The sequence below is a fragment of the Pleurodeles waltl genome, chromosome 1_2 (genome assembly GCF_031143425.1).
Source record: "Pleurodeles waltl isolate 20211129_DDA chromosome 1_2, aPleWal1.hap1.20221129, whole genome shotgun sequence".
Taxonomy (NCBI): Eukaryota; Metazoa; Chordata; class Amphibia; order Caudata; family Salamandridae; genus Pleurodeles; species Pleurodeles waltl.
In genome coordinates, this window is record NC_090437.1 from 641,789,198 (window position 1) to 641,816,336 (window position 27,139).

Below are 27,139 nucleotides of genomic sequence, written 5' to 3' on the forward strand. Positions count from 1 at the left end.
AAAAACTAATGGATGCGTTGCTTTAGCATGAAGTACCTGGTATGCATCAAAAATAAAGCTGCAAGGGCGAAGGTGTATCAAAAAAGCAAGCGATGCATCGATTTCTTACTTGCAAGTGAGGCCATGCATCAATTCTTTACTTGTAACGGACGCCTTGCATCGATTCTTTCCTCGTAAAGGAGGCCATGCATCGATTCCGGGTGTGCAGCCTCAGGTCCGTGCAGTGATGTTGAAGATTTTGACTCCCAGGATCCGTGCATGGAAAATTCTGATGCGCTGTGCAAAGAGTCCTCGTTGGGAACCAGCGATGCGTTGTTTCTTGAGCCGTGAGGTAGGCGCTGCATTGAATTTTCAGCCGCGGGATGAGTGGCACATTGATTTTTCTGACGCACACAGTGATGCGTGGATTTTCCATTGCAGGTTACCAGTTTCCTCCTCTAAGGGTTCAGGGACTGGATATGGCACTGCTTAGCAAGCCAGGACTTTCAGCAGAAAAGCCCAGGCACTGGCAGATGAAGTCTCTGATTTCCCTGAGACTTCAGAACAGGGGGCAAGCTCAGTCCAAGCCCATGGAGAAACATCACAAGCAGGATTTCAGAAAGCAAAGTCCAGTTCTTTCCCTCTTCAGGCAGAAGCAGCAGGATAGCACAGCAAAGCAACAGACCGAGTGGCAGATCCTCCTCAAGCATCAAGCTCTTCTCCTTGGCAGATGTTCCTCTTGATCCATAAGTAATCTAAAGTCTGGGGTTTTGGGTCCACTACTTATACTAATTTCTGCCTTTGAAGTAGGAAAACTTCAAAGGAAAGTTTCTATTGTTCATAGGATCCTGCCCTGCCCCGGCCTGGCCCCAGACACACTCCAGGGGTTGGAGTCTGCATTGCGTGAGAGCAGGCACAGCCCTTTCAGGTGTAAGTGTCAGCTCCTCCATCCTCACTCCAGCCCAGGAGACGCATCAGGATATGCCGGAAGGACACTTCTTATCTCCCTTTGTGTCACTGTCTAGAGGGAATTCACAAACAGCCCAACTGTCAGTCTGACCCAGACATGGATTCCACAGGCAGGCAGGGGCACAGAATGGTTAATCAAGAAAATTCCCACTTTCTAAAAGTGGCATTTTCAAACAATCCCTATATGTATAAATACAAATTGCCACGTTCTGGGAAGATGTGTACCGGTGGATGTACTAGCAAAACACCGGTGCAGATTAAGCTCCCGCTATACCCGTTTACTAGTGTGTATGGAACCCTACATTGGGCAATGTAGAATTCTGACATTAACTACTTTTATTTGCCTGAAATCTGAGCTCAGTGACAGTCTGTACAAAAATGTGTGTGTCCTTCACAGCAGAGAAACAAAGAAGGAATGACAACAAAGAAATGAACACAGAATGTATGTCAACTGCAAATATACAAGGCATATAATAAGACATAATGGCAAATTAATGTGCCTTATGGGTTAACTGTGTAACGTTGTGATTAGTAAAAACTACTACATGTTGAAAATGGGGCCCACTCTTAGTGGGGAAGAAATACTTACAGTGCCTGGCAGTGCGTTTGTAATAATTGACTACATTTGTACATGACACGTGGAAAGTGGCAATACATGTTAAGAAAATATGAACACTGACAAATATGTTATACCTTTTACTAGTCTACTAATGACTGGCAATGTTTTTCTGGGCACCTGGACACAGGAATGGCAGCATGCTTTGCAGGACATGTGGTCACTGCCATTAGAAAATAGCCAATGAATGCATGCGGAAACTATCAATACCACAAACCAGGGCATGTGGAGTCTGGCAATGACGGTTACTGGACATATCGGCATTGTAAACATTGGCTATTTGGATTATGAAAATTGCCAAAAATCTGCATGAAGAAAAAGTTGAAATTGAGAAAGTCTATCTAACAAGCATATGTAATGCTCACATGGAAACTGCTAATATCAACATAGTAGGCATGTGCAAATTTACAAAATCTAAAAATAAGACATAGAAAGCTGTCAATGTCTGTTAGTGGGCATATTGACTTCAAGCATGTTATGTTAATAGGTTTACGGAAATAGCTATATGTTTCCTAGTATGAGTGAATGAGAATGACTGTCAGAGGTCATGTAGAAATCTCCATATCTTTTAATGAATGCGTGACAGTTACAATATCTGTTTTTAGGCTAAGTGGAAATTGTCAACATCTGGTTTACCATGATAAAAAGTTTTGTCGGGATCTCATCTGGCCTTAAAATAGAGGATTTCATTTTTTGTGTGTTTTTTGTCACTTTGCGGGCCACATATCTGAACCTTGTCTGTTCTGTTCTGACTCAGCCTTTCACTCTTCTGACATTGATAAGATCGTCTTTTTTTAAGTTTATAGTAGTTCTGTTACAAACTTATTGAAGAACCTACACATTCAGAAAAGACAACTGCATTCGTGCGCCAATAAATTAAAAAGACATAAATAAGAAAAAAAAGCACCACCACCCGTAATGAAGCTTGCTTTACTGTCCATTGCAATGGTAGTTGCTGTCTTTGTGGCTTATTTAAAATATAACTCCATACCTCAACTTTCAAATGCAAATGTGTAATAAAAGCAAGATATTTATAAAGTGGAATATATGTATGAAGGCGAACCTCCTCGGAAGGCTGATTGGTATGGCTGTGATTGCCACAGAAATAGATAGTCGATTTGGCCAGTGACCCCTCCTCGGCGACTTTTTTTTACAAGAAATTAGCCCCAGAACTCGCGTCTAATATTTTACATGAAGTAGATACATAGCACATACATAGCACATGGCAACATAACATACGTAATAACGACAGGATGAACCACGGATTTTTTAAAGTCCTAGGAATGTGACTCTTACTGCCTTAACCTGAAAGTGGGTCCACATTTCAATTTACTGCCCGCAAGTGATGCTCTTGGCGACTTCTTTTCCACTCAAGTTGCCCCAAGCAAAAATACACTCAATGCGCCTAAACGGACGGCAGTAAACCACGTACACAGAGCAGCCATTACTGATAGGTGAGTTGTCAGAGAGAAGTACGACAGTCATTAAGCTGCTTGAAGTCATAATTTGAGATGAGGTTATAGCTCGTTGACTCATGCCATTTACCAGTAAATCACGGGAAAGGAATCTTCGGCTGTTAAAGAATTACACAATCTGCATCTGCCGCTTTTAATTGTTTGTGTTTATGATATGTAAGAGCAGCAATTGTTCCTGCTTCACAGATATCCTGCTGTTAACCTTCTCTCCGGGTTGGACAACCCTGGTGTGCCTTGGACTCGTAACTTTCGGGAAAGGCGATTAAGCATCTGGAAATGTTAAATGTTCGCTCATATTTTTTTTCTCTTTATTTATATTACGAGATACCGTTTCACTTTTCCGTTTTGTGAGACATTACACCGTAACTCTTCAAGCGAAGGACTTGATTTTAGAACAGAAAAATCAGTAGGACTCTTTACTTTGGGAAGGCAGCATGCTTTTTAAATCTCATGACAGGTACATCTATCATTATCAATTGTAAGAAATTGGGTTATTAGTTGGGGGGAGGGCGTGGATATGTATCAATCTCCAGTAATAATCGCAATCTTTCCCAAGAATCTTTCCAAAGACAATAAATCTGAGCTCAACCCTGTGGAAGCCATGGTACAGATCAGAAAGGCTTAACTTAGAGCAACGTGCAAAGTATTTATGCAGTCCTTAAACAGTAATAAAGTCGAAATTCAAAACAAAAAAAACGCCACAACAAATTGGTAAAACAGAGTAGCATTTAATGCATTTTAATAGATAAAATGATATAAACATGACAAAAATCTAATAAGAAGAAACCAGAGTTATGATTTTTTAAAGTGTTAAGTGAAAATAGCTCCAAGAAGCAAAATGTACCAATGATAGTCAGCGGCCATGGTAGAACAGGACCTAGGCTCAGTTTGATACTGACTGCGTTGAAGCTCAGGCAGTAGTGCTGGAACAATTTTCAGAGTGGTGGTGCTGCAATAAATATTACATCACTGAAACAAGAGGGATTCTGAAGAATCAAAGTGTCAAACAAAGAACAAGTGGAACAAATGTATTCAGCAAGAGAGTGGTAAGAGTGTAGTATGTAGGTGGTGGTCCATTTTAGAGCAGACTGTTGCAAATATATTACTATTACTGTTTGGAAATGGCAGTTGTCAAAAGGCAGTCTTCATGGCGTATGACTGTTTAAATCTTATGAGGAGGTTGCTGTTATAATCAGTAGACATTTAGTTGAAGTGAACTTTCTTGAATGTGAAGATTATTGGATAGAGCATGGTTATATTTTCCTAATGAGAAGTTGATCAAGAAGTTGAATAGCCTTGAAAACACAGGGGGTCAGCAAATCACATGTTGGCTGTGAAGAACACCTTTTTTGGGGATTTTGGATAAAATAATGTTGCAGTATTATCAGTCACCAATTGATGTGTGCTGTGACTGATACGATATGGACTATGATTTGGATAATGCATTTTGTTACAAATAAGAAGACATTGAGGGTATATCTGATCACCCTCTCAAGTGTTGTTTGTATTTCTATTGTAAATTAACTTCCCTAGGGGCAATTAGGGCTCTTTAGGGGACATCGAGCTGGAATGCAAATATCTCACATATATTACTAAAGCATGATGTGGTTGCAAAATGTCAATTACAAACAACACACTTTCCTTTCAAATGGGCACTAAATTTGCACTGGCAATCAGTTTTACTGAAAAAAAACGATGCAGCACATAAATGATACTATGTGGAAATCGAGTTTCAGCAGCTATTTATCATTTGCACATCACCAAATAAAGTGTCTTGATATATTTCAAGCATGGCAAAATCTTTGTTTCAATCACACTTCAGAATTGCAAAAAATACTTCATGTGTGCTTTCCTCACTAATGATATATTCTGAAATAGTTGTACAGTTAATTTATATGTATTTAAATTTTGTTGTGTTGGAAAAAGAAACTCCATGTGCCACAGCAAGATTGTTCACTTAGTTCATTTTACAAAATCTTCTCAGAGAATGTAAACACCAGTCCCCCTTTTAAAAGAATGAACAGTAATTTTTTAGCAGACCCAGCATGACATTTGACCTTTGTCTTTGAAGCACAGCAAATGTGACAAGATAAAAACAAACGCTAAATGCATCTTTATTGCTCATTCATCTTCTGACTTTAGTCTTTTAATCCCTAATCCACTACAGAAGTACACTTCTAAAACCCCCAGGGAAGGCACTTAGGGATTCACATGGTGGCAGGCAGAGCCCGACAGGAGAGTCCAGTACAGGTTCAGTTGCCTCTGGTCAGCTGGGAGCTGCAGGAAAAAGCCTCTTGTTGCTTGTTGTGTCCATGTAACTGAAACTGGAGGTCAGCCTTATGCCCCTTGGAGTCCACTTCTTTGTACTGGGTACAAAAGGGAGAGAGCAGGCCTAATCCTCCTGGGCTCTTCTCAGGTTACAAGCAACAGGTGTCCAGTCCTGTTCCTCAGGTTCAGGAGTATTCTGAAGTGAGTGCTTGGAGGTGCCACATTTATGCTTGGCATGAGCTAGTGTGTGGAAATGACCCCTGGGGATGCTCCAACCAATGCAGTAAGGTTCCTGTGGCAAATGCTACCCACTTTGGGCATTATCATCAGCCATACTAAACTTGGGCACTGAGATCCGGCGGTGGTGTCCTCCCTAGTCTGTAACTAAAATCAAGTTTTTGACAGTCCCTTTGGCACTCCTTGTTCCACCAGCAGACTCAGAGAAAGATGTCTGGTAAAATTAATGCTGAGCTTTCATTGATCAGACAGTAGATACAAAGGGCCAGATCTACAAGAAAGTGGCTCATCAGTCCTGATTTGCCAATTTTCTTGTGCTGCCCTCAGTTCTTCCAAGGTCACCATGGTAGCGCTGTATTAACAATACAGCGCACCCTGGCACAATATCATCAGAATTTATGGCGCTATTGTAGTGCTTTGCTGGATTAGCACCATTAATTATGGCGTTAGTCCAGTAAAGCGCTAGGGAGGTCCATAGGTTATTATGGGCCCATAACTTTAAATCCTGCAGTGTGCAAGTGTTAAAAACAATGGAAAATTTGACGCAGTAAAGTCTTGTAGATTTCACTGCACCAATTTTTGCAGTCTCCCTGATGGGGGAATGCCCCCTTGTATACATTATGCCTGGTGCAGGCATAATGTGACACTAGGGGTTACAAAGTGGTGCAATGCTAGCATTATGCCACTTTGTAAACATGGTGCGTCAGAAATGCCTACCTAAGGCCACATTAGTGTATAAAAAATGACAATAATGTGGTGCAAGGAGGCGCAAAGGCCTTGTAAATCTGGCCCAAAGTGTTTTGACATCCTGTTTCCCTCGATTGAAGTGTGCCCATATGTTATATGTAAACACAGCAGACCTGTCAAACAGGCTGTTACACTGTGATATCAATGAGAATTCCACTGTGATTAGGGCCTTACTAGCTGGCACAAATAATGAAGGAGCCTTCCCAACTGTCAGGTAACATTTGGCCGTGACTGGCAAGACCTCTCTGAAGTGTGCTCCTAGTGTCATATGAAGAAAATTAAAAACCCCTTCAGATCGTCAAGCAGGAAGTGACAGTCAAGCTGGACGTGACACTTTAATGTCAAACAATTCTCCCAACCTGCCTTGCATATTCTATTATGTTTAAATGGGTCATCTCTACCAACTCAGGTCAGCCTATTGTTTTTTCCTGGGAGCACAACTCAACACAGAGGAGCCATTATCCTCCAAGTGACAGTTGGAAGGCACCAAAAATGCCTTAAAAGCTTCTGACAGGAAACTTTTCAAAAGTATCTTTTCTTCAAATAGACAAAATGTGACCTTACCATTAAATTGGATTTTGTTTATCTACTAAAAAGAGTTCTTAAAATATTTATCTAGCTGTTTCTTAGGTTGAGATAGCGTATATTAAACTTAATATTGTATCCCAGTGCTTTCCTAGAAGCTAACCCTGCAACAGTGAAAATATCCTTTTGGGCATTTTCACTGTTGGGACACATTTAACATTAAACATTTATATGTCCTACTCTTAAATACCATACATCATGCCTTAATGGGCAGTAAGGTCTACTTAGGGGTGACATTAATATTTAAAAGGATGGTTTAGGCCTGTCAAAAGGGGTTATTTTCAGTTTAAACCTGCACATCAAGGTTAATGGTGGCAGACCTACAGTCATGTTTGTATTGTCACTGCACTGGGTGGCACAATGAGTGTTGCATCCCACTGGTGACATTTAATTTACAGGCTCTGTGTATCCTGTGGGTAGCAAATACTAGGAACTTTTAAGTAAGATAAATATGCCAATCAGGGTTATTTCAATTTCATCACGTGGAAAGGAGAAACACAAGCACTTGAATACTGGTTAGCACTATAGCTAGCAAATAAATCAGGTTCAGTACCTTAAAGTAGATTCAGGTGCTGTTTGATATTTTGTAGAAACGATTTTTCTCTTACTCTTTTTTTATTTGATCTTCGCTGTCTTTCTTTTGTGCTGTTTTTCTTGTGCTTCCATATTTTAAGTACTTTCACTCGTTGCACTCTTTGCAATCTCCAGGAGCGGCTTGCGGCAAGCAGAAGGGGCGGGAGGCACGCGGGGAGGCAGTGCAGGGGGGTAATAAAAATTAAATTTTAAAAAAACACTTACCTTAACGCCGCACACCACTTCGCTCCTCCATCTCCTTGCTGCAGACACAGGCTCCCAGCCTGCTCTGCGACCAGTCCTGACGCTGCTGCTGAACGGTGTTGCTGGGTTGGAGAGAGCCTACTTTGCATGTGTGTTTGGCCGGCCCGTGACGGCCGGCCAAACACACATGCGCTCTGAGGGGGAATGCTGAGCACTCCCCCTCACTTCTCATCATCTCCCTGGCCCCGTCCATTTACCAGAAAATGATAATAAACATAATTTATTATCATAAAACATAGTTTATTACAGTTTTTTGGTAAAAGGTTTGCAGCTGCTGCTGCTGGCGGGGGGTGACGCTCCTCCACCCTAACTGTGTGCAGCACCACTTTTCTTAAATATGCCCCTAGGTTTAGACCAAAAGTCTAATTTTACTGCAAGATTTTTTTTATCTATGCTTAGAGCAGAAGTCTGAACTTAGACACTTTTGGTCTAAGTTTACCTTTTTGAATCGGGCCCTAGATTGGGAGGCCGGAGGTAGGTACCAGATTCAGGAACCTCGTGCCTGAAATGGACATCTTGTCTCTTCAAATAGTGATTGGTAGCTTGTTATTTTACTTCATGTTTTCAGAACAAAGGATCCGTCTTTCAAAACCTCCCTCAGTCTTGTTTGCTTCTCATTTCTATTTTCCAACTTCACATTATTAGTATGTGTATCTTTTTGTGACCAAGGGAGATGTGGTCACGTTGTTGTGCATTGGAGTAGAACAAGAAATCAAGAAAGACAGCAGACAAGGGGCACCGAACAAATGCAGTCTTTCACATGCTGCTCACCCTGGTACACGCCTTACATTGTCTGCATCTTTCTGCTTACTTAACATGCTTTGCAGTGGGTTCCTTTCCATCCCACTGCCAAGTATATCTGCTGATTAACATGACGATACCTATTAAATTTGCCAAAGTTAGTTTCATTTTGCAATACTCCTCGCGTAGTGGATAATTCAGTCAATACCTCCAACATGGCATGTCGGCACAAAGGTTGCCTTGGTATTAAACAATGTTTATATTGCACTAGTTTATTACACACACTTATTTGCATATTTTGCGATGAAAGTGCACATAGGTCTTCCAGGAGAGTCCTGTATAAAACTTCCAACTTTCATCCAAGGCGACACTGTCTCCGTGCATCCCATGCTCGAGAAGGCTTTTTTCATGTTATTTTGTTTGTTTTTCGTTTCTTTCAGCCGTAATTGCTTTGGAGTTCCTGCGGAGAGGATGTCTCGGAGTGTGAACCGTTTTTATTTTAAGTGTTCCGAATATGGTTTCTCGTTTGAGTTGCTCCATAAAACTCTAAAACACAACACGCCACCAAGCTAACCCCCTGTTAACTGCAGTTCTCAGGAATGCCATTCTTGTGGTGAGCAGTCTTCCCTAATTTGCCACAAATTGAAGCAGTTTATGGCTATTCGGTTTCATTGGAGTCAACCTCCAGGTTTTATGAGGTTAGCCTGGGGTGTGTCACGTTTAACGTTGGAAAAATATTAGCAGAGGGAAGCAAGCCTAAACATTTCCTGTAATGGTAGCATCTGCCTGAAAGCACAGAATATTCTGATAATTTAACAATAACTGCATCCAAATAAATAATGGATGTTGCTAAACTCGAACTGGGGAATACCTCAAATCTTCTTGCACCCAACTTGTAATGTGCTAACATTTAAACTCCACGTTGTGTTTTTAACCAAAGTACCTCACAGCGAAGAGCCATTGCCCCAGACTCGGACCATCATAGTTATTAAAAAAAGGTTTCATTTCATTGATCTTCTACAGCTCAGAGTTTGATGTCACAAAAACTGAATGATTTAAACATATATTCGCAGAAGGATAACAGCACTGCAGACTTGTATAGAAGGTTTTAACCCCAGCAACAGGTCAGAGGCAGAATGTGTGAGTGAATGAGGTCAGTGAAGTTGGTGGGTTATTGAGGTGAGTGCACTTGCAGTAAGCTGTTTGTTACCCTGGAGAGGTCCAGCTAGGCGTGCAAGTCATCATTCTGAAAGCCAGCTTTCCGGATGCATTGACTCTAAGAAATAGCTGAAATGGGAAACAGCATTAACAAAGCAGTCATTACCATACAATACCTTTATCATGCATCCATTATAACGCACATGCTTGTACCACGCATGTCTTTACCATGCAATTTGTTGCCACACATATACCTTCATCATGCATGCCTTTCTAAAATGTAAATATTCTGCAGGTACGTGTATGTGTGTGTATGTGTATTTGTATATGTGTGTGTGTTTGAGTGTGTGCATGTGTATACACACACACACATATATATAATATGTATATTATTTTCGCTTAAAAAACAAAGGTTGTAGGGATGTTACAATTAAGCTCACATTTTAACTGTACAAAACCATAGAAATTCACCTGTTATAGTTATAGCTATCTCATGTAACTATAACTCAAGCCCTAAGGTAGCTATAACTCGCGCCCCTGCCATGCTTAGTATTTTGGTCAGAAACGTTACTGCAAATATTACATTGATATTATCAATGATGTTATCAAAGGTGTCATGAGTGCCATAGTTTGTAGGGTAACTAGCAGTGCATGGCTAGGGCATGAGTTATTGTTACCTTTGGACATGAGTTATTTTTACTTGAGATAACTAACTATGACAGGTGAATTTCTATGGTTTTGTATGTGCAAAACAAGAGCCTAACTATAAAGTCCCTGTAACCTTCGGTTGTGCACAGCAGGGGTTGCCTGCAAGGCCTGGCCGGCAGCCAAGCCTTGCAACCAACCCCCTGTAACCACCCAACCCTACACTGCGCATGGCCTCTGGCTGTGCGTAGCAGGAGCTGGCCACAGCCTGTCTCTCTGGGTGTGAGAATAGGTATAAGAGGGTGTATCTCGGTGAGAGTGTCTGTCTGGGTGTGAGAGTAGGTGGGTCAGTGTCTGTGTGGGTTTGTGAGTGAGTGTGTGAGGGTTTCAGTGAGTCTGTGAGTGGATGTTTGAGAGACTGAGTGGGTCTGTGAGTGGATGCATGAGGGTCTGAGTGGGTGTGTGAGTGGGAGAAAGATATTTTAAAAAGAGAAATTGAGAGAGAAAGAGAGTGAGAGAGGGAGAGTGTTTTAGGCCTTGATGTATGATATGCTTAGAATGAGATATTTCTGGACAAACTGAAAAGAAAAATGTATTAGTCAATTAAAAAGAGTGAGATCACCTTTCAGTATGAACCTTAAACTTTTGAAGTTTAAAAGAAATTAAAGAAGGAAAGTGACCACAGACACCCCTGGAGTAGAACCCTTAACTTTCAGCACGTGGGTCTGTGACTTTAACCTTTAGGCCATAGGTGACTCTTTTCTGTGATGCTTCCAGACATAGCTATGACAGTCTACCCACACATGTGTTTGGAAAGAAATGTGAATGTTCCATCACTAGGAAGGTTTAACAGTCAATACACCTGTAAATAAACAAACACACTGCCAAGCGATAGTATAACATTGGTACCAAACACCTTGCTGGTCTTCCTATTTGAAGTCATTGCATGGAGGGACCATTGCAATGAAAATCTTTCTCTCTCTCTTCCATTCCAGTAGGGGATGAAAGCGTGAGAGAGAGAGTGACAGGACTGCAAGGGGAGCCTGAAGTCCCTCGCTGTCCTAGCCAGCTGTTAACATCCTGCCGGAGCCGGCATTGATCCCATAAACAGCGAGCTGCTTTAAAAAGCAACTTCCTGCTTGTGGGAGTAATGTTTTCAGCTGTTTCCCTGCACGTATATTTGTGTGCAGGGAAACAGATGAAAACTCAGCTTTCTGCCAGCTGGAGCTTTTTGACAGCTCCTGCTGTCAGACAGCAGACTTTGTTTGCTTTTGCTTGGTGGGAGCTGTGAGCTCCTACCAAGCAAAAGCATACAGCTATGTCCTGGGTTTGGGCACCCTGGGACATAGCAGTAGCTGGCACTGGGGCGGTGGCGATCCCCAGGGCCATTAATGGCTCCATAAGGGTGGCCAAGCAGCCCCCCTCCAATGAGCTTTGCCCCTGGGATGTGGTGGTCCCTGGAGATTGGGGGTCTGAAATGGATCCCATTCACTCTTTTATTGTAGCCCTGGGGAGGTGGCGGTCCCTTGGGCTGCAGGGGGTCCGGGACGCCCCCGCATCCCATTTGTTTAAAGCCCCGGGGAGATGGTGGTCCCTGGAGCTACGGGGGGACCAGGTGGCCACCCTGCACTAAATTTGTTTAAAGCCCGGTGGAGGTGGTGGTCCCTGGCGCTGCAGGAGGCTGCACAGCCCCCTGCATCCTATTTGTTTAAAGCAAATTTAAAACATATTTGATTAAAGGGAGGTGGCGGTCCCCTTGGGTCAGGCGCTGCATGGCCCACCACTCTGTATTTGTTTAAAGCCCTGGCGTTTTGATGGTCCCCGGGGCTGCGGGAGTGCCGCTCAGCTCCCCTGCATCATTTTTTTGAAAGCCCTGTGGAGATGGTTGTCCCCGGTGTTGTGAAAGGCCACATGGCCTCCCTGTATCTTATTTGTTTAAAGCCCTATAGAGGTGGTGGCCCCCAGGGACAGCGGTTCCCCAACGGAACCACTTCCCTCTTTGATTGATTGTAGGCTTAGGGAGGTGGTGATCCCCAAGGCTGTGGGGCGGCCACCCACATCATATTTGTTTAAAGCCCCAGGGAGTTGGTGGTTCCCAGGGCTGTTGGGGGGTGCATGGCCTCCCTGCATCATATTTGTTTAATGCCCTGGGGAGATGGTGTTCCCTGGGGTTGCAGGGGGCCGTGCAGCCCCCCATTCAAACTTTAAATGCCCCTGGGACCTGGCCCACCTGGGAGGTTTAGTGAAACAAGCACAGGAGCCCGTGCTTGCTTTTCTTAGTATTTTCAGCAGATCTGAGGATTTGAAGTGATTTCCGGCAACATTTTGAATAGATTTTTTTTTACTGGGGGGGAGGTGGGGGGGTGGGGGGGGGAGGTCCTTCTAGGACCCCAGAGCTAAGGGTCAGGCATCCCTACCCTGGCCCTTTTTCTTTTTTGTCATTTTTTTTTCTGGAATTCCGCTGAAGCTGAGTCCTAAAATGACTGCGAACACTTCCTTGTTGAAGTGTAGGTAGCCAATCAGATCTCAGCATGAGAGCGGAGGGTTTGTGGAGCCTTCACGTCCCTATTTATACAGATTTGTATTTTCTTTAATTTCTCTAAAACTATTTAACGAATGTATACCAAATAACAAAAAAGCAATTTTTCTGGCAAATTTGGTGTAATTCCGTCCGGTGGTTCGGGCGCTGTTGCTGTTCAAAATCCCTAGGGAAAAATGCATGGGGAAAAAGCATTTTGGGACCCCCCCATTTTTCTCGGTCCCCACTTGTCAGATCACCCTGAAACTTTCCAGACAGATGCCGAAGTGAGCATCATATTTTCTTGGAAGCTCTCTTGAAGATTCTTCAAACGGTGCCAAATTGATTAGCAAAACATAAAATGCAAAATAAGTTCTAACTATAGCTCTCTCTCTATATATATTTTGCAGGCACGTACCCCCATGAAGGTGAGATCATATCAGGAAATGAAATAACATATTTGCACATTTGTTTTGAAAGGTTTGTGCTGAAATAAGAACCAAATGACATTATTGGTTTCAGGTGTAAGGCAGTTATGGACTCAATGTCCCAGAATGCATAAATACTTACTTAGATGGCAGGAGAAAAATCGAGAAAGCAGACTAAATCACCTGGAAGAAGACTTGTTTGTCGAAACGCGTCGTGGGGTTTGCTGTGAAGCTTTCATGTTATGTGGTGAATAAAGAATGGATTTCAGTCCCCGGGAGTGCGGTGTTGTTTTCCCTGATGTCGTATTTGAGGGTCCTTGGCCTGAACCCTAACACCTGCACCGGCAGAGAGGCGCGTCGCTATCAAAGGCCAGTTTCTTGTGAATATATATATATATATATATATATATATATATATATATATACCACCCAATGCCCTTACCTACCATAACCCCCAAAAACACCATTGCCACCCAAATGCCATCCACATTCCCTTACCCACCCTAAATCCTAAAAATGCCCATACATATATTTGTGTTGTTGAAGGTCTGCCCCTTTCAACCATTGGCTTTCTTTGACCAAACTCTTTAGGCCACTGGCTGGAGATTTTGTTAAACAGTGCAGTGGAGTACTCCTCTCTCACATGATGCTGCTGACTTTGTGATTATATTTTTCCACTTCCATGCTAGGGCTTGTATTCAGCTGCATTAACAACTAGTTTCCAACTATAGGCCTCTCTGACGATTCCTGTGGGCTCCTTCTCAAGTGGCTCGTTATCTTGTGGTAACGCTGTATTCATTAGCACATTTAACATAGACCTATTGGCTTTGACAGTTCTTGGTATTCTGGCAGTGAATAATACCCTCAGGCCCTCCCCATTTGTTACAAGCTACTGTGTCTCTGGTACAAGTATCCACATCGACTTTAGGCCTAAGTCCTACGGAGCCTGAGGCTATCTGCCAATGATACTGTCACCTCACCTATCTTGTCATACAGTGGGGGCGAGTTAGGAACCTCAGTAACCCCACCCCACTCTGTGACAAGATGCGGGAGGGTGAAGTGAAGAAGGACGCAACTCAAAGCTGGAACCTACATATCGCTGGGAAGAGCCCAGCTTTCACTTTACTGCGTCAGTGCTGGAGGTGTTAAGAATCATTGTTGCTACCCAAAACGTCTACCCGGCACTGGTATCCGAAGTGAACAAGCGAGTGCAGGCAGCTGAAGGCCATAACAACCTTTGAAAGTTGTGTATGTAGGTGTGGTTGCATGTGTGAACATATAAGTATGTGAGTGTCAGTACCGAGGTTTAGAGTTTGAAAGGCTCTCAATATCATGTTGTGGGTTCTTTAGTAAGCGGTCTTAGATGGGTGATTGTAAGTTATGTAATCTTTTCCTAGAAGGCTTTTAAAACATGTTATAACTAAGTGGCTGTAAATAAGGATTAAGGGATGATGTTGGATTCTGATGTGGTAGTTTTTAGTTTTAATGTTCACTCTTGGAAAGTCTTATTCTGATGTTGCTAAATACCATTGTGCAGTGTACATGTCCTATTTGTTGTTTTTGGAGTGGGCACTGAGAATCGTCAGCTGCACATCTCTTCTGGTACAGTCTGAAAGACTCTTTGGGTTATTTTACCCCATCTCTGTAGAATTTGATAGTGTTTGCCTGAAAGCGACCGAGGATATGAGACTATCTCATGGTTCTGGGTGGAGATTATATGTGTGTGCTGTTCAAATTGTTTTCTCAGTAAGATTTCAGTTTTATTTGGATGTGCAGCATATAAGAAGCATAGAAAGGGTAACTGCAGATACACAGGGAGAGACAGGTGAGCTATGTGACTTTATGTTTACTTGTTGGTATATGTACACGGGTATGAGAGTGAGTTACAGAAGTGAGTGAGAATAACTGACAGTGAGTGACAGTGTAACTGTGAGCACGAATCAGAGATAATATTTGAAATAAAGTACTCACTACCTTACAATGTAACAATATTGTAAGTCACAGAGGATTTCCGTGACCATGTAGAGCTCCCTACCTTGCATGATAACAATAATGCAAGGCACAGAGGAGTTCCCTGAACATATACAGGAACAAGGCCAAAATCCTCGCTCTCAAATACTAGGGATATTTATATTTTTTTATGTATGGGTTACCCTTGGTACATGGATGCAGCCAATAGCAAAATTGTGGCACTGGTGTACTGTATGTAATTCTTGGCACAAGGGGACACCTATGGCAATTTGGGGGCATCCATGGAGAAATGCGCTTTCTGGTACAATGGAGGTAAATATTGACATGTGAAGAGGACCCTCTGCATATTTGAAAAAAAGTATGGTCAACTCTAGCGCTCTGCTGCATTGGCTTGGTGCATCATGAATGTACCTCTGTATTTAATGGGTGCCTTTCAGAGACTATGGATTTTGAACACATACATGTAGACGTTTTGCTTTTAAATACTCTATTTGACCATGTGTTTTTCAAAATGTTACTCCTCTGAGAACACCTCCCGCCCCCCGACCAAAGCATCTTCAAAGAAGGTGGGGTCCCTCACTGGAATTCAGAGCAAGAATGATGCCCCACCACGTTCAAAGATTACCAACCACCACTGCATCTCTCCAGGTTTTACCCAAGTTCAACTAAATCTGTCATTCCCTCCAGTGATATTTAGGATTTGTGCATCACCACAAGAATCTATGTCTCTATCATAGGCTCTGCCTGCAGTTGCTGATTTCTCACTTTTTCTTCTTTTTCCCATGGTGTAGGGTGCTGGGGGTGAGGGTAGAGCAAGGAACAAAGGAGATACTCCCTGCTACCCTATGCTGCAGGAGAAGGCCAAGCAGGGTCTAGGTGCACCAGTCGCCTAGTTCTCGAGCAGCTATTCTATCATATCCTGGTCCAGTGTCTCCGGGTTCATGATTGCTGTGTTAGGTATTTGAAGAACCCAGTAATTCCAGGCCACTAACACCACAAAATCATGTACTTTTTCTGAAAGGTATCCCACTAGGCACAGCTGCCAAGATTCAGTGTGGTTATGTGTGACATTTTCATAATTTCAGTGCGTCAATGTGTGACATTTTCTTACACGTGTGACACTTTGAGTGACACCTTTTTTGTGAGTGAAAGAGACTGTATTGATAATGTAACCCTACGGAGGTGATGTATTATTCCCTTCTGTGCAATGCCATAGTCTGAATGTTCATGATTAAAGTGGTCATGCAACGTCCACTCTCCTCAATGCATTTCTGGCATCTTAACATATGTAACTACATGTCTATCTTGTAGTGGGAAAAGTGATGAGGTGGACAGAATATCACAAGGATCCTGGCACTGTAAACATCTCAGTGTAGAAATTCATGAGAGCGGGCTGGATTTATTTACATGGGATGAAGGGGCACTGCAAAGGAGATGGAACCAAATAGTGATGAATTGATAGCAACGTTATAAATATGCCCATAGTCTTTATCTGTATAGGTTTTGCAATTAGGGGCACCTGTAACTGTAAAAGCCATTTTATACAAGGATAGCACATTGCCTCATTGAGCATAGTACTCTCCAAAAACGTTATGCACATTTCATGTCGTCTTATTTAACAGCCAGCAAAAAGTAACATACGTTCAACCTCTTGTTTGGAGAACACATACCATAATAAGCATACCATATACATTCAAACATTTAGAAAATATGTGGCCTACATTTAACTAACTTTAATTGTGAAGCAATGCTTTATTAGCCTCTGCACATAATATGGCATCCACCGGAAGTTAGTAATATACGTGTTGCTTACTGTTGCAGAATCGTTGATTATAGTATGCACAAAGTGGGCCAGGTGCCTCCGGGTCTGAGACCTGGTTGTAGTTAAAAACAGATAGTGAAAAGGGTTAAGGTAATCCATGTTGTTCATGTTTATATATCACGTGCTTTACTTCATTTGGCAGTGTGTATTACTCTTGTGTTATGCATATTTACAGGTGATTATAACAGCCACAATTGAGTTGTGTTTAAAGGCAGTAGGATTGTAGGCATATGTGTGGGTAGGGTGGCACTCTGCCGGTGATTTATATGTTTAAGCCACTCCATAATTATATAGGCCACCCCATACTCTTTTTTCATCTGGCTTAGAACCCTGGACACATTAAACACCATCATCTAGTCGGGGCCTCGCCTGTGCTGCCGAAATTATATCTGGACTGATCTGCTGGGGGTTCGGGCAGCTGAGGACTTCAGCTGAAGAGGTAAACATTGTCCTGAGGCATCACTTTTCGCATTGCAAGAAAATAAAACAAAGCTGCCACCCACTAATTCATTCTGCCCTGGGACAATGTTCTGCGACTTGGTCACCAGCGAATGGGATAGACGCGATATCTGTAGAGACAGTGCCATCCATTTATTCCTGATCTGGCCAGGTTGTTATCTGTGTCTATCCAACCACATATCACTGACCATGTGGTCCGGCGAGAGAGAATCAGACTAGATCAAAAGAAGCCCCGGGCCTTACCTAGTATTGTAAAGAAAGGGCAGATGCCAACACTCACCCTTCCAAGGCTGCCTCTGAATGCTAGACAATATTGACAGCGCAGGCCCCTTTCAGCTCGCCTAATTGAGCGCACCTCATTCTTGAGTGATCCCGGTGCAATGATGCGGACACTAGCACTAAAATGTGTTAGTCTAACCCGTGATGAGCAATACTTGTCAAGGCTGACTAGTCTATACCACTCCAGGCATCGTGTATTAAGGTCCTCAATTAGCAACAGTGATGTACTACTGCTGGTTACAGCTCTTAGAAATGGCACAGTTGCGGTATGAAGCACTTTAACATATATGTTTATACTCAAGGTGACAGATTTGCGCAGATTGGTTAAAAAATTGCTGTGGCCGCATCGAAACGCCAGTACCAGACAGTACTTTCTAACCAGCACAGTGGTGACCAGATGAGGAAGGAATGTGGCTTCAGAAGGACCCTTCTTCCTATCTTGTGAGCCCTAGCACATATATGCATTTAGGATGACTACATTTCTCTTCAGGTTACTTGGCATTTCCCAAAATATTTGCCATCCCTCCGATATTATCAAGATCTGCGGAAAGACTCCAGTGTTTGGCATTAGAAACTTCTAATGCAGTCCCTTTGTAACACAACTTCCAGTTGATCAGCCTGGTTCTGTTGATATCTTCATTATTTCATGCATAAACACATATCTTAATAAGCCAAAGCATTAGAAAAACATTAACTTGAATCAGCTAAGCCCTTAGAACGTCAAGAATGCTGCTCCTTCCCGTAGGCATATTTCAGAAAGCTGTGTCTTAGCAATTATCATGATCAGGTTATTATGGAATGACTGATAGAACATGTTTTAATTAATACAAGCGTGCTTTACTGCTTTAGTATGTCTTATAGCAATATGTTTATGTGTGCATTGTTTGATTACGTTAAATATATCCTATCTGACAATGATGGGCAGCTAGTATGTATTTATGATGATGAGTATAGTATGACTGATTTGATGAACCTCTGCATTGTTTGTTTACAGTTAATGTATGGAAGACATTTTTTTTAAATGACCAAATAAATAGCTGGGCTAGTGAAAAATGATTCGATAACATGCTCCTTTTTCTGAAGGGAAGCGAATTTGACTTACAAGGTAAAATGTATAACCCAATCAAGAAACAAACCCCCCAAACGTAAACGTTGTAACTTTTTCAACACAGACCTTCCAGTGACTTGGAAATGATCCCCATCGATAAATGCAGTGCACGACTAGAAATGCATTTTTGGTGATTTTTTTATGATGTAGGCAGCCAGATGACCGAAATGGTGAACAGATGTGTAGTGAATAGGGATGTTCACACGCTTTGAGAGCCATGACTGGCAATGAAGTGGGGGCTCACATTGCCTCGCTGCGGTTGAATTGATAACAAGTGTTGTTGCTGGGCCTGTCATTTTTACTGAGGATCTCCTGGCATGCATTCACATCTTGTTATGAAAACATCAAGAACCTGGAAAATTGTGCTTTGATCCAACACTGCATGTTACCAGCGCACATTCTTTTGTTCTCTGCGTACACTTTCCCGAAAGGTCACTTGTGCTATGTCACTTCCTGACTTGGATTGTCAGTACTGGAATTATTTCCATTTTTTGGATGCTATTTCAAGCAACAAAATCTATACCAGCATTCAGAGCTCCAAAGAACAGTCATCATGTATTTTTTTTTTAACAAATATCTATGCACACTTTTTGGTGCACAAAAATGTATCAATGTTCGCAAATATCAGATTATGATTCGCGGGCTTTAAATTAGTGGAATTTTACAAACGCCAATTGCAATTTTGAAGACAGAATATGTCCCTCATGGTGGATGTTCTTTCATCGCAATTATTAGTCTAGTGATGGGTATTTGTCAGTAACTTTTATATCAACACCATCATCATAACGTTTTGGGTATAACCATGGACACCAGAACTGAATTTTAATTTGTAGTGGCTGCTCTGTTTTTCACATAATTCTGGATTTATCACATTCCCCACATTATCCACCACTATTTTTTTTATTTTAAAGTCAAATAGATCAAACTTTACTAAACACATAAACCACTACACCTCGTGGCGTAAAGGCACAGGCCATATGTAAAGGATAACTAGTCAGCTTTTAGTTGCTGTTTGCTGTAGTAAGGCATTCAACTGGTATTAACGATGGGCACCTTTGCCCACACAGTATTAATGAGTGTTACAGTGGCAAAACAGTGAATCAATATTGCCACTGAATGTGTCTCATTGTAGCATATTATTAGGTTTTTTTTTTGCCTGCAAAATTAGTAATCTTTGCTGTATACTTTGTTCCTTCATTGCTCCATAATTACAGCTACCCTCGTTATCGCCAACATTTCACTTGGGTTTAGTCACCACTTCAACATACCTAAGTAAAGTACAATAAAAGGCAGCAAATAACAGTGTAAATAGGGGCTGGTGGGTGAGGACCCCCCAAGTACTTTCAAATGCACAGAAGGTTTAGGGTAAGGCGTGTCTCCACAGAGAACAATGTTTTATCTGTGGAGAAAAAGTTGAAAACAAGTAATGGCAAAGTCGATAGGTCTCACCTCCAAGAGAGCTATTCACTTTGTCAATGTCTTTTTTCAGCCATGTTGCACACCTGTGCACCTGCTGGCCATCACGCTTGAAACTAAAACAAAAAAAGCATGTGCTGTGACGCAGTCTGTACTGGGAGCGTAACAGTGCTTTTTTTAATGCTAATGAAGCAGGGGAATGGGGGGGGGTAACACAATGGGAGAAAGGGAGGAAGGGAGGGAGCGGTAGATGACATGGAGGGAGGGCAAGTAGGGATCAAGAGGGACAATGGAGGGCTGAGGGAGGAGCTGGGGCAAGCTGGCAACAACAGAGGGTGGAAGCAAGGGGCTAGGGCAATCACACGCACAGCGAAGGGTCAGTGTGCAATAAAAAAAGATGGGGGCAAGTACGCAAGGGAGACAGATCAAAAATATACTCTCGCAGCTTAAAGGCAAATAATAAAATAGCGCCTAAAAGAAATGAGCAGTGGAAGGACACAAGTAATGCATCCATGCACCAGCAGAGGGACAAACATACGAACAGGAAAGAAGCCTGAGGGAGCTGAACTCTAAGAAGCAAGGACATGAAAGTGACAATGAAGCCCACCAATGGTAAACAAAAGGTCTCAAATTGATAGCACATTCGCTGTCTAGGCAAGACCTATAAGGTTGAGGAACATTTGCACGTTATGAATAGACATATGTATGGTTGGGATTTTGTGAGAACAATTACACAATGTTTCAAAAATATCTTTGTGAATTGGGCCAGGGATGGCTTGGGTTGATGTAATACACTCATGCTGACAAGATTCCAGAAGATTGTGTCTCCCCGTGACTTGGTCCTACTGAACATCCTTGATTTACAGATGCAGGGCGCCCTCTCTCTCACCTGCACTTTTTGACTCCGATGCTTATCTCTTTTGCAGGTGAGCGCCCCTATCAGTGTCCGTACTGTGACAAGGCTTTCAGCAAGAATGACGGATTAAAGATGCACATTCGTACTCACACAAGGGTAAGGACTGGCTAACCCGTTTGGAAGCAATTCCCAGCCCTGATTGTCAGTGCAGTGTTTAAAGGTGAAGTTTTTTTTTGTTTTTTAAAGAGAAGCAGTGAAATGCCCCTTTCTGGAAGTAATCTGTCATCTTTGGAGTCGGAAGCCCGTTTGATCTTTGACTATTAGAAACGTGGAGTATGTGTAATCCTCTTTTATGAACACAGCAGATGTCATGTGTAAATCACCACCTTCCTCTGACTTTTGTACAGAATAGACTGTCTGTAAGAATCCAGTATTTTCAAAATATTTGCATCCTGTAAACACTGCCAATTCTTTTGCCACCTGTAATCCTGGGATCGCCAAAGTTCTTTCACTAATTATTTGCTTTAGAAAATGTATTCAGAGAAGGAATGCGAAGATGGTTTGTAATTTGTTTTTACTTTCCTTACTCTGTGAACAGCAGTTATTTGTGGGAATGCAGTAGCTTCAATAATAATGATAATAATTAATTTTAATATCAGGTGCAGGGGGGCTCTTTTTATGAGTTTAGATTCATAAAGTTGCTTTCACCAGTTATCCATCAAGCAGACTCCAGTGGACGCCAATGGAATTTGCGGTCATTCAGATAAATAATTAGATATTAGTCCATTCACAGAGTGCAGCAGCATTCCAGGGACCTTCCATATGGTGGTCTTCACTAGACGCTGGAGTACCTGCTCAGAATTAATTATATATGTATGTGAATTTAGGTACATGATGATGCACCAGTGAATATTTGAGCATTTTTTGGGCTCCACAACCTTTTCACAGACTTATAATAGGATTCAGAAATCTTCTCCCCCGTCAATGTTTTAATTTTTGAGCCTTTACATTGAGTGATATGCCCATACATTGCACAGCAATGTCTGAAGCCCTCTGGCAGGGCCTCATAGATCAGTGAAGCCTCCTGTATTTAAAAATTATCTGCATCTATAAATTTAATACAAAATCCAGTCTATGTCTAAAGCAGAACAGCTTGATTTGCTATGAACATAATAGAAAGACTGTTATTTGCCTTTTATCAAAAAAAGTGGGAAGGATTTAAAAAAAATTATCACTCACCGACTTTAAGAGAATGCACAGACCTGCATTTCCACTCAGGGATTAAAAACAGCTGATGGGATCCTGCCATGGATTTTGATACTCTCAAGTACTGCCGTTAAAAAGTGCCTGAGTTGGGAATTTAACGACAGAACTTACAAAAAGTTGGAAATGTTTTCTAACCCTAGAAACCATCAAAGTGGAGGTAATTCAGAATTAAACCAAGCTAGTTTGCCCATTTCTAGTTTTCACCTTTTCCGTGCCATCACTGGTGTTGGATAAAGGAGACATAAAACTGCTTTCCCAATTGATGGATCTTTGGTAATGGATAGAACTCAAGCTGTCAGCCTCCTCAGAAGTCTGCAACCTCATCTGCAGAGTTTCTCAAGGATCTTCACTCAGCCCCACACTCTTCAATGCAAACGTGATCTCTCTCGCCAATGTCGTCCATGCAGACAACACCAAACATCCTCTCCTATGCTGATAACAGGCAACTCATACTCTCCCTCTCAGACAAGATCCCCAGCACAAGAAATTAGTTCATAGCCTGCATGACCAAAGCTGCTATCTGGCTGTCTCAACCTCAACATGGACAAGACAGAAGTAGTTATGTTCTTCAGACTCCAGCTGGTGGCTGGCCAACCCCGGACCGACACTCAGAACCCACACCAGGGAATAATCATCAAAAGCAAATTGGACATGACTGTAAAGTTAACACTGTCACTGCATCCTGCTCCCACATTCTCTGTGGATGTTGTGGAAGATCTTCAAATGGCTCTGAAACAACACAAGAAAAACTGTCACTCATGCCCTAGTCACCAGCAAGTTGGACTATGGGAACACCCTATATGCCGGGATCTCCAAGAAACTCACTAGAAGTCTTTAGAGCCCAGCAGCCAGCCTCATCCTCAACCTCCCACACAGAACTCACATTACATCACACTTCGGAGAACTACACTGGCTTCCAATACACAATCTAGCTCAATTCAAATTCCTCACACACACATTTAAGGGACTTTACAGCTCAGGCCCTACCACCTCAACAGTCCCATCTCCTTCCACCAATCATCCAGAATCTGCCATTCTTCAGGAGTCCTAATCCCCAACATCCCACGCATACACAGAACCAGATCAGGAGACCACGTGTTCTTTTGCATTGCTCCTAATGCATGTAAAGAACTCCCTTTCCACATCAGAGCTTCATACTCTCTTTTTGAATTCTGCAAAAAGTTGTAGACCTCTCTTTTCAATTAACAAACCTTCCGCTTTACTACTGGACCCCAGACAATAAACCTTGAGACAGGGAGAAGCTGCAATCAAAACATTTAACATTTTTCAGTATATCAAGGGCATTTCTTTAAGAATCAACAATGAGAGTTTGAAGAAGGTTAAGTATTTTTCATATAAAATTGTCTTAGTTTTTCATCTTTATTGACAGAATTTTAGAAATCATATATCAAAAGAAAATAAATAAAAGTTAAACAGAACAATGCATGAAGCGCACTCCATACAATTTAAATTCACTAATCTAGAGGATTGTTTTATAAAAGAGAACAATCAATTAGTTAGAGAAACACATGAAGAGTTCATAAATCAAAGATGTGAAAGCATTTAGAACCTATGGGGCAGATTTAAGAAAAGTGGCGCTACACGCAGTGCAGCTCTACTTTCCTTGCGCCCCTTTGCGCCCCCTACCTTCACCATGTGTGCTCCGTATTTAAAATACGGCACACCATGGCGCAGGGCAGGGGTCAATAACATCAAAAGTTTGATGCTATTGATGTACTGCTCTGGGTTAGCGCCAAAATGTTGGCGTAACCCTGAACAGTACATAGGGCCCATTGTAACCGATGGTGTGCCCCCTTTTAACACCTGCTATGAGCAGGCATTAAAAGTTGCAGCTAATAATGGTGCAAAGAAATCTTTTAGAATTCTTTGTGCCATTTGTTTGCCCCCCTAATGGGGAAACACCCCCTTTGCATACATTATGCATGGAACATGCATAATGTGGGGCAAAGGGTTACAACATGGCGCAATGCATGCATTCCACCACTTTGTAAATATGGTGTGGTGTTTTTGACATAATATCACCACATTAGCATACAAAATGATGCTAATGTGTCAATATATGGTGCAAGGGGCTCTTAAACCTGCCCCTCAGTTTTAGAGCAAAATATGTTTCAGGCAAAAGTCTTGGATTTGAATCTAAGTGTCAAAAAGAAAACATCTGAAAGTAGTATCTTAGAGAGGGTCTGCGAGAAATCACAGAGTATCAGAATGGAGGAGAGAATTGCTGCTGAAAGAGCCCAAGTCTCCAAAACTTCTCTACTAAAGCCTTCCTGAATAGAGTTTCCTGAAAATAATCCCTGAAAGCATTCTCACACTAATCTAACAGCACACATTTCATAATCACACAATTTTGAAATGTGCATCTTCTTTCTTCGTCTCCGCCACTCGTTCGACCAATCAACGTTGATGTCTTCCTGAGAACAGGACAGCTTCTGTCAACTAATGTCTCCGGCAAAACAGCTAAGAAACATTTCATTTATTTTGTTTTAACATTGAAACTAAACTATCTACTGGATGCCAGTTCTGACCATTTCAAGAAACAAGAGGGAACAAGTTCATAGTTAGTGTAATGCATGTTTGCAATTCATATTTCCTTTCCCATATGTTCTTTTCTATCCAGTCTATTCATAAAGAAACACATTTTATGATATTACTAACATTTTATTCATTAGATAGAACGTATGAAGGTTAAAAGAATTATATATTTCATAGCATGGTTGATTTTTAAAGTTTCTAAAGAATTTTCATCAGTTATTCATAATACATTTTAACCTAGGTCACTCATGACAAATCAGGAAAAATATGTGCTTGATGGTACATTTTGCCACAAAAGACTAGCGATTATTGTTGCCCTGTCCTTTTCAGTTGCTAGGATAACACAAAAGAGAAAATTAAAAAATGCATTTCATTCTAATTTTCTGGCCTACATATTATTTCTGCACATTTAATTTTATACACAATATTTTAATTAGAAAATGTACCTTCACATTCAATCACAGTACAGTCAATGTAGCCTTTACAAGAAGGCACCTCAATCTGTATGACATAGTCTTCAGTTCTAGGATGGCATATTTTATGGCAATTCTCAAGAGCAGGCACTAGCTGAAGAAGAAGGGAGCAGAGCTTGTTACTTTGACAGTGAGCTGGTTAATGAAAGCTTAAGGCAGTGTACCAATGATGATCATCCACAGCTGTCATGGATCCTTCCTACAAGACTTGGCCCAGGTTTTCCACATCAAGAAGGAAGGCTTTGATCTATATTTTCATTCTTTCTCTCTCGTGATAGCATAATGACTTCTACTGACTCCCCAGAGATTAGTAAGTAATAATTGGTAGACTTCTATATTCACACTTTACACTTTTTCTGGTGTATTGATTCCTACTTTGTTTCAATCAGTCACTACTATTTTCATAAAAGCTTCATTCCTGATATTATTTCTCAACCCCTCCCTTGCCCCTGTCTTGTAAAGAAACTCTATTTCTGTGTGTTCTACTCTACTGAAACCGTATTTCCTCCTGTACGGGGTTTATTTATTTTTGTGCAAGGGTGTACAACATAGGTCTAAAAGGGTACAATCCTTGCCATTTTTTCTGAATCATCAAAAAATATTTTTATTTAGGTTGATTTAGATGTATTGTTGTTTATTAAGGGCATATCCATGAAACTTACAGTAAGGTAAGGGTTATCATAGTTAAAAGAAGAAATGTCATATTGAACCATGCCCTAATGATATTTTCATGTACCTATTCACCCTAACAGTACATTGCATTGGACACATTTACACATGCCTTTGACAATGCATGCTGAGATCCTATTTTCCTGTAGATTTTGGTGGTTGTGGTTATTTGTGTCTTAGAGACAGATTTAGAGTTTGGCAGATGGGATTACTCTGTTACAAGTGTGATGGATATCCCATCCACTGTATTACGATTCCGTTGCATCCAATGGAGACAGTAGTACAGCAGACGGGATATCCGTCACTTTTGTGACGCAGTAACCACTTCCCCCAAACTCTAAATCAGACCCATAGTTATAAAAGACATGTTTTATCAGAATAGTGTACATCATTGTAAGTAAAATCTTCATGTGTTAGAAATATTTAATGAAATATGCTAGACTAAATGTGTTCACATGGCAGGCCAAATAGTAGAAGTCTCCTATTGAGGCATTAGTACCACACAACACTGGTGCTAACCGGCAGATTGGTAAACACCTCTCTACGACGCTGTTGTTGCTTTAATTCACCCACAAAAGCTATGCTAAGCGGTCAAACAATTTTCAGGTCACTCCATGCCTACTACTTATGAAATCACAGTGGGGTAATAAGTGACCACCATTTGCCACAGGTGAAGCGTTTGACCTGAGAGGATTCATGCCAAGTAAGACTTTGCCTGAGACCCTTCCAATAATGCAGTTCCTTCCGGGCTATAATGAAGCCTGTCTTCCAGTGTTCTTGGATTAAACTGTGCTAGAGCTTAATGTCTTGCAGTGTTAACATGATACAGCCTGACTGTACATCTTTAGAGGTGTCTGTGGATTCTGTAATGCAGGTCTGCATGCCCAAAGTTACCATTATCATGAGGTGAGACTCGTTTAAACGGTCTCATCTGGGCCCTTGAGGAAGGCACTAACAGCAACATTTGCTTTTAATTGTACTTATACTCATGACAAACTGACATATTTGGAATATGCGCCGATTTTATGCGAATGTTATATTCAGAATGCTGCACGTTTATA

At 41.6% G+C, this 27,139-nt stretch overlaps 1 protein-coding gene across 2 annotated transcripts in view; it reads left to right on the top strand.

Moving 5' to 3' along the window:
* Window positions 1–27,139, top strand: part of PRDM5 (PR/SET domain 5) — a 690,485-nt gene that overhangs the window by 510,854 nt on the left and 152,492 nt on the right. For both annotated transcript variants that reach the window (XM_069242565.1, XM_069242566.1), the window contains one exon: window positions 21,185–21,270. In XM_069242565.1, coding sequence (XP_069098666.1) covers window positions 21,185–21,270 — 86 coding nt within the window. The remainder of the gene's footprint in view (window positions 1–21,184; window positions 21,271–27,139) is intronic.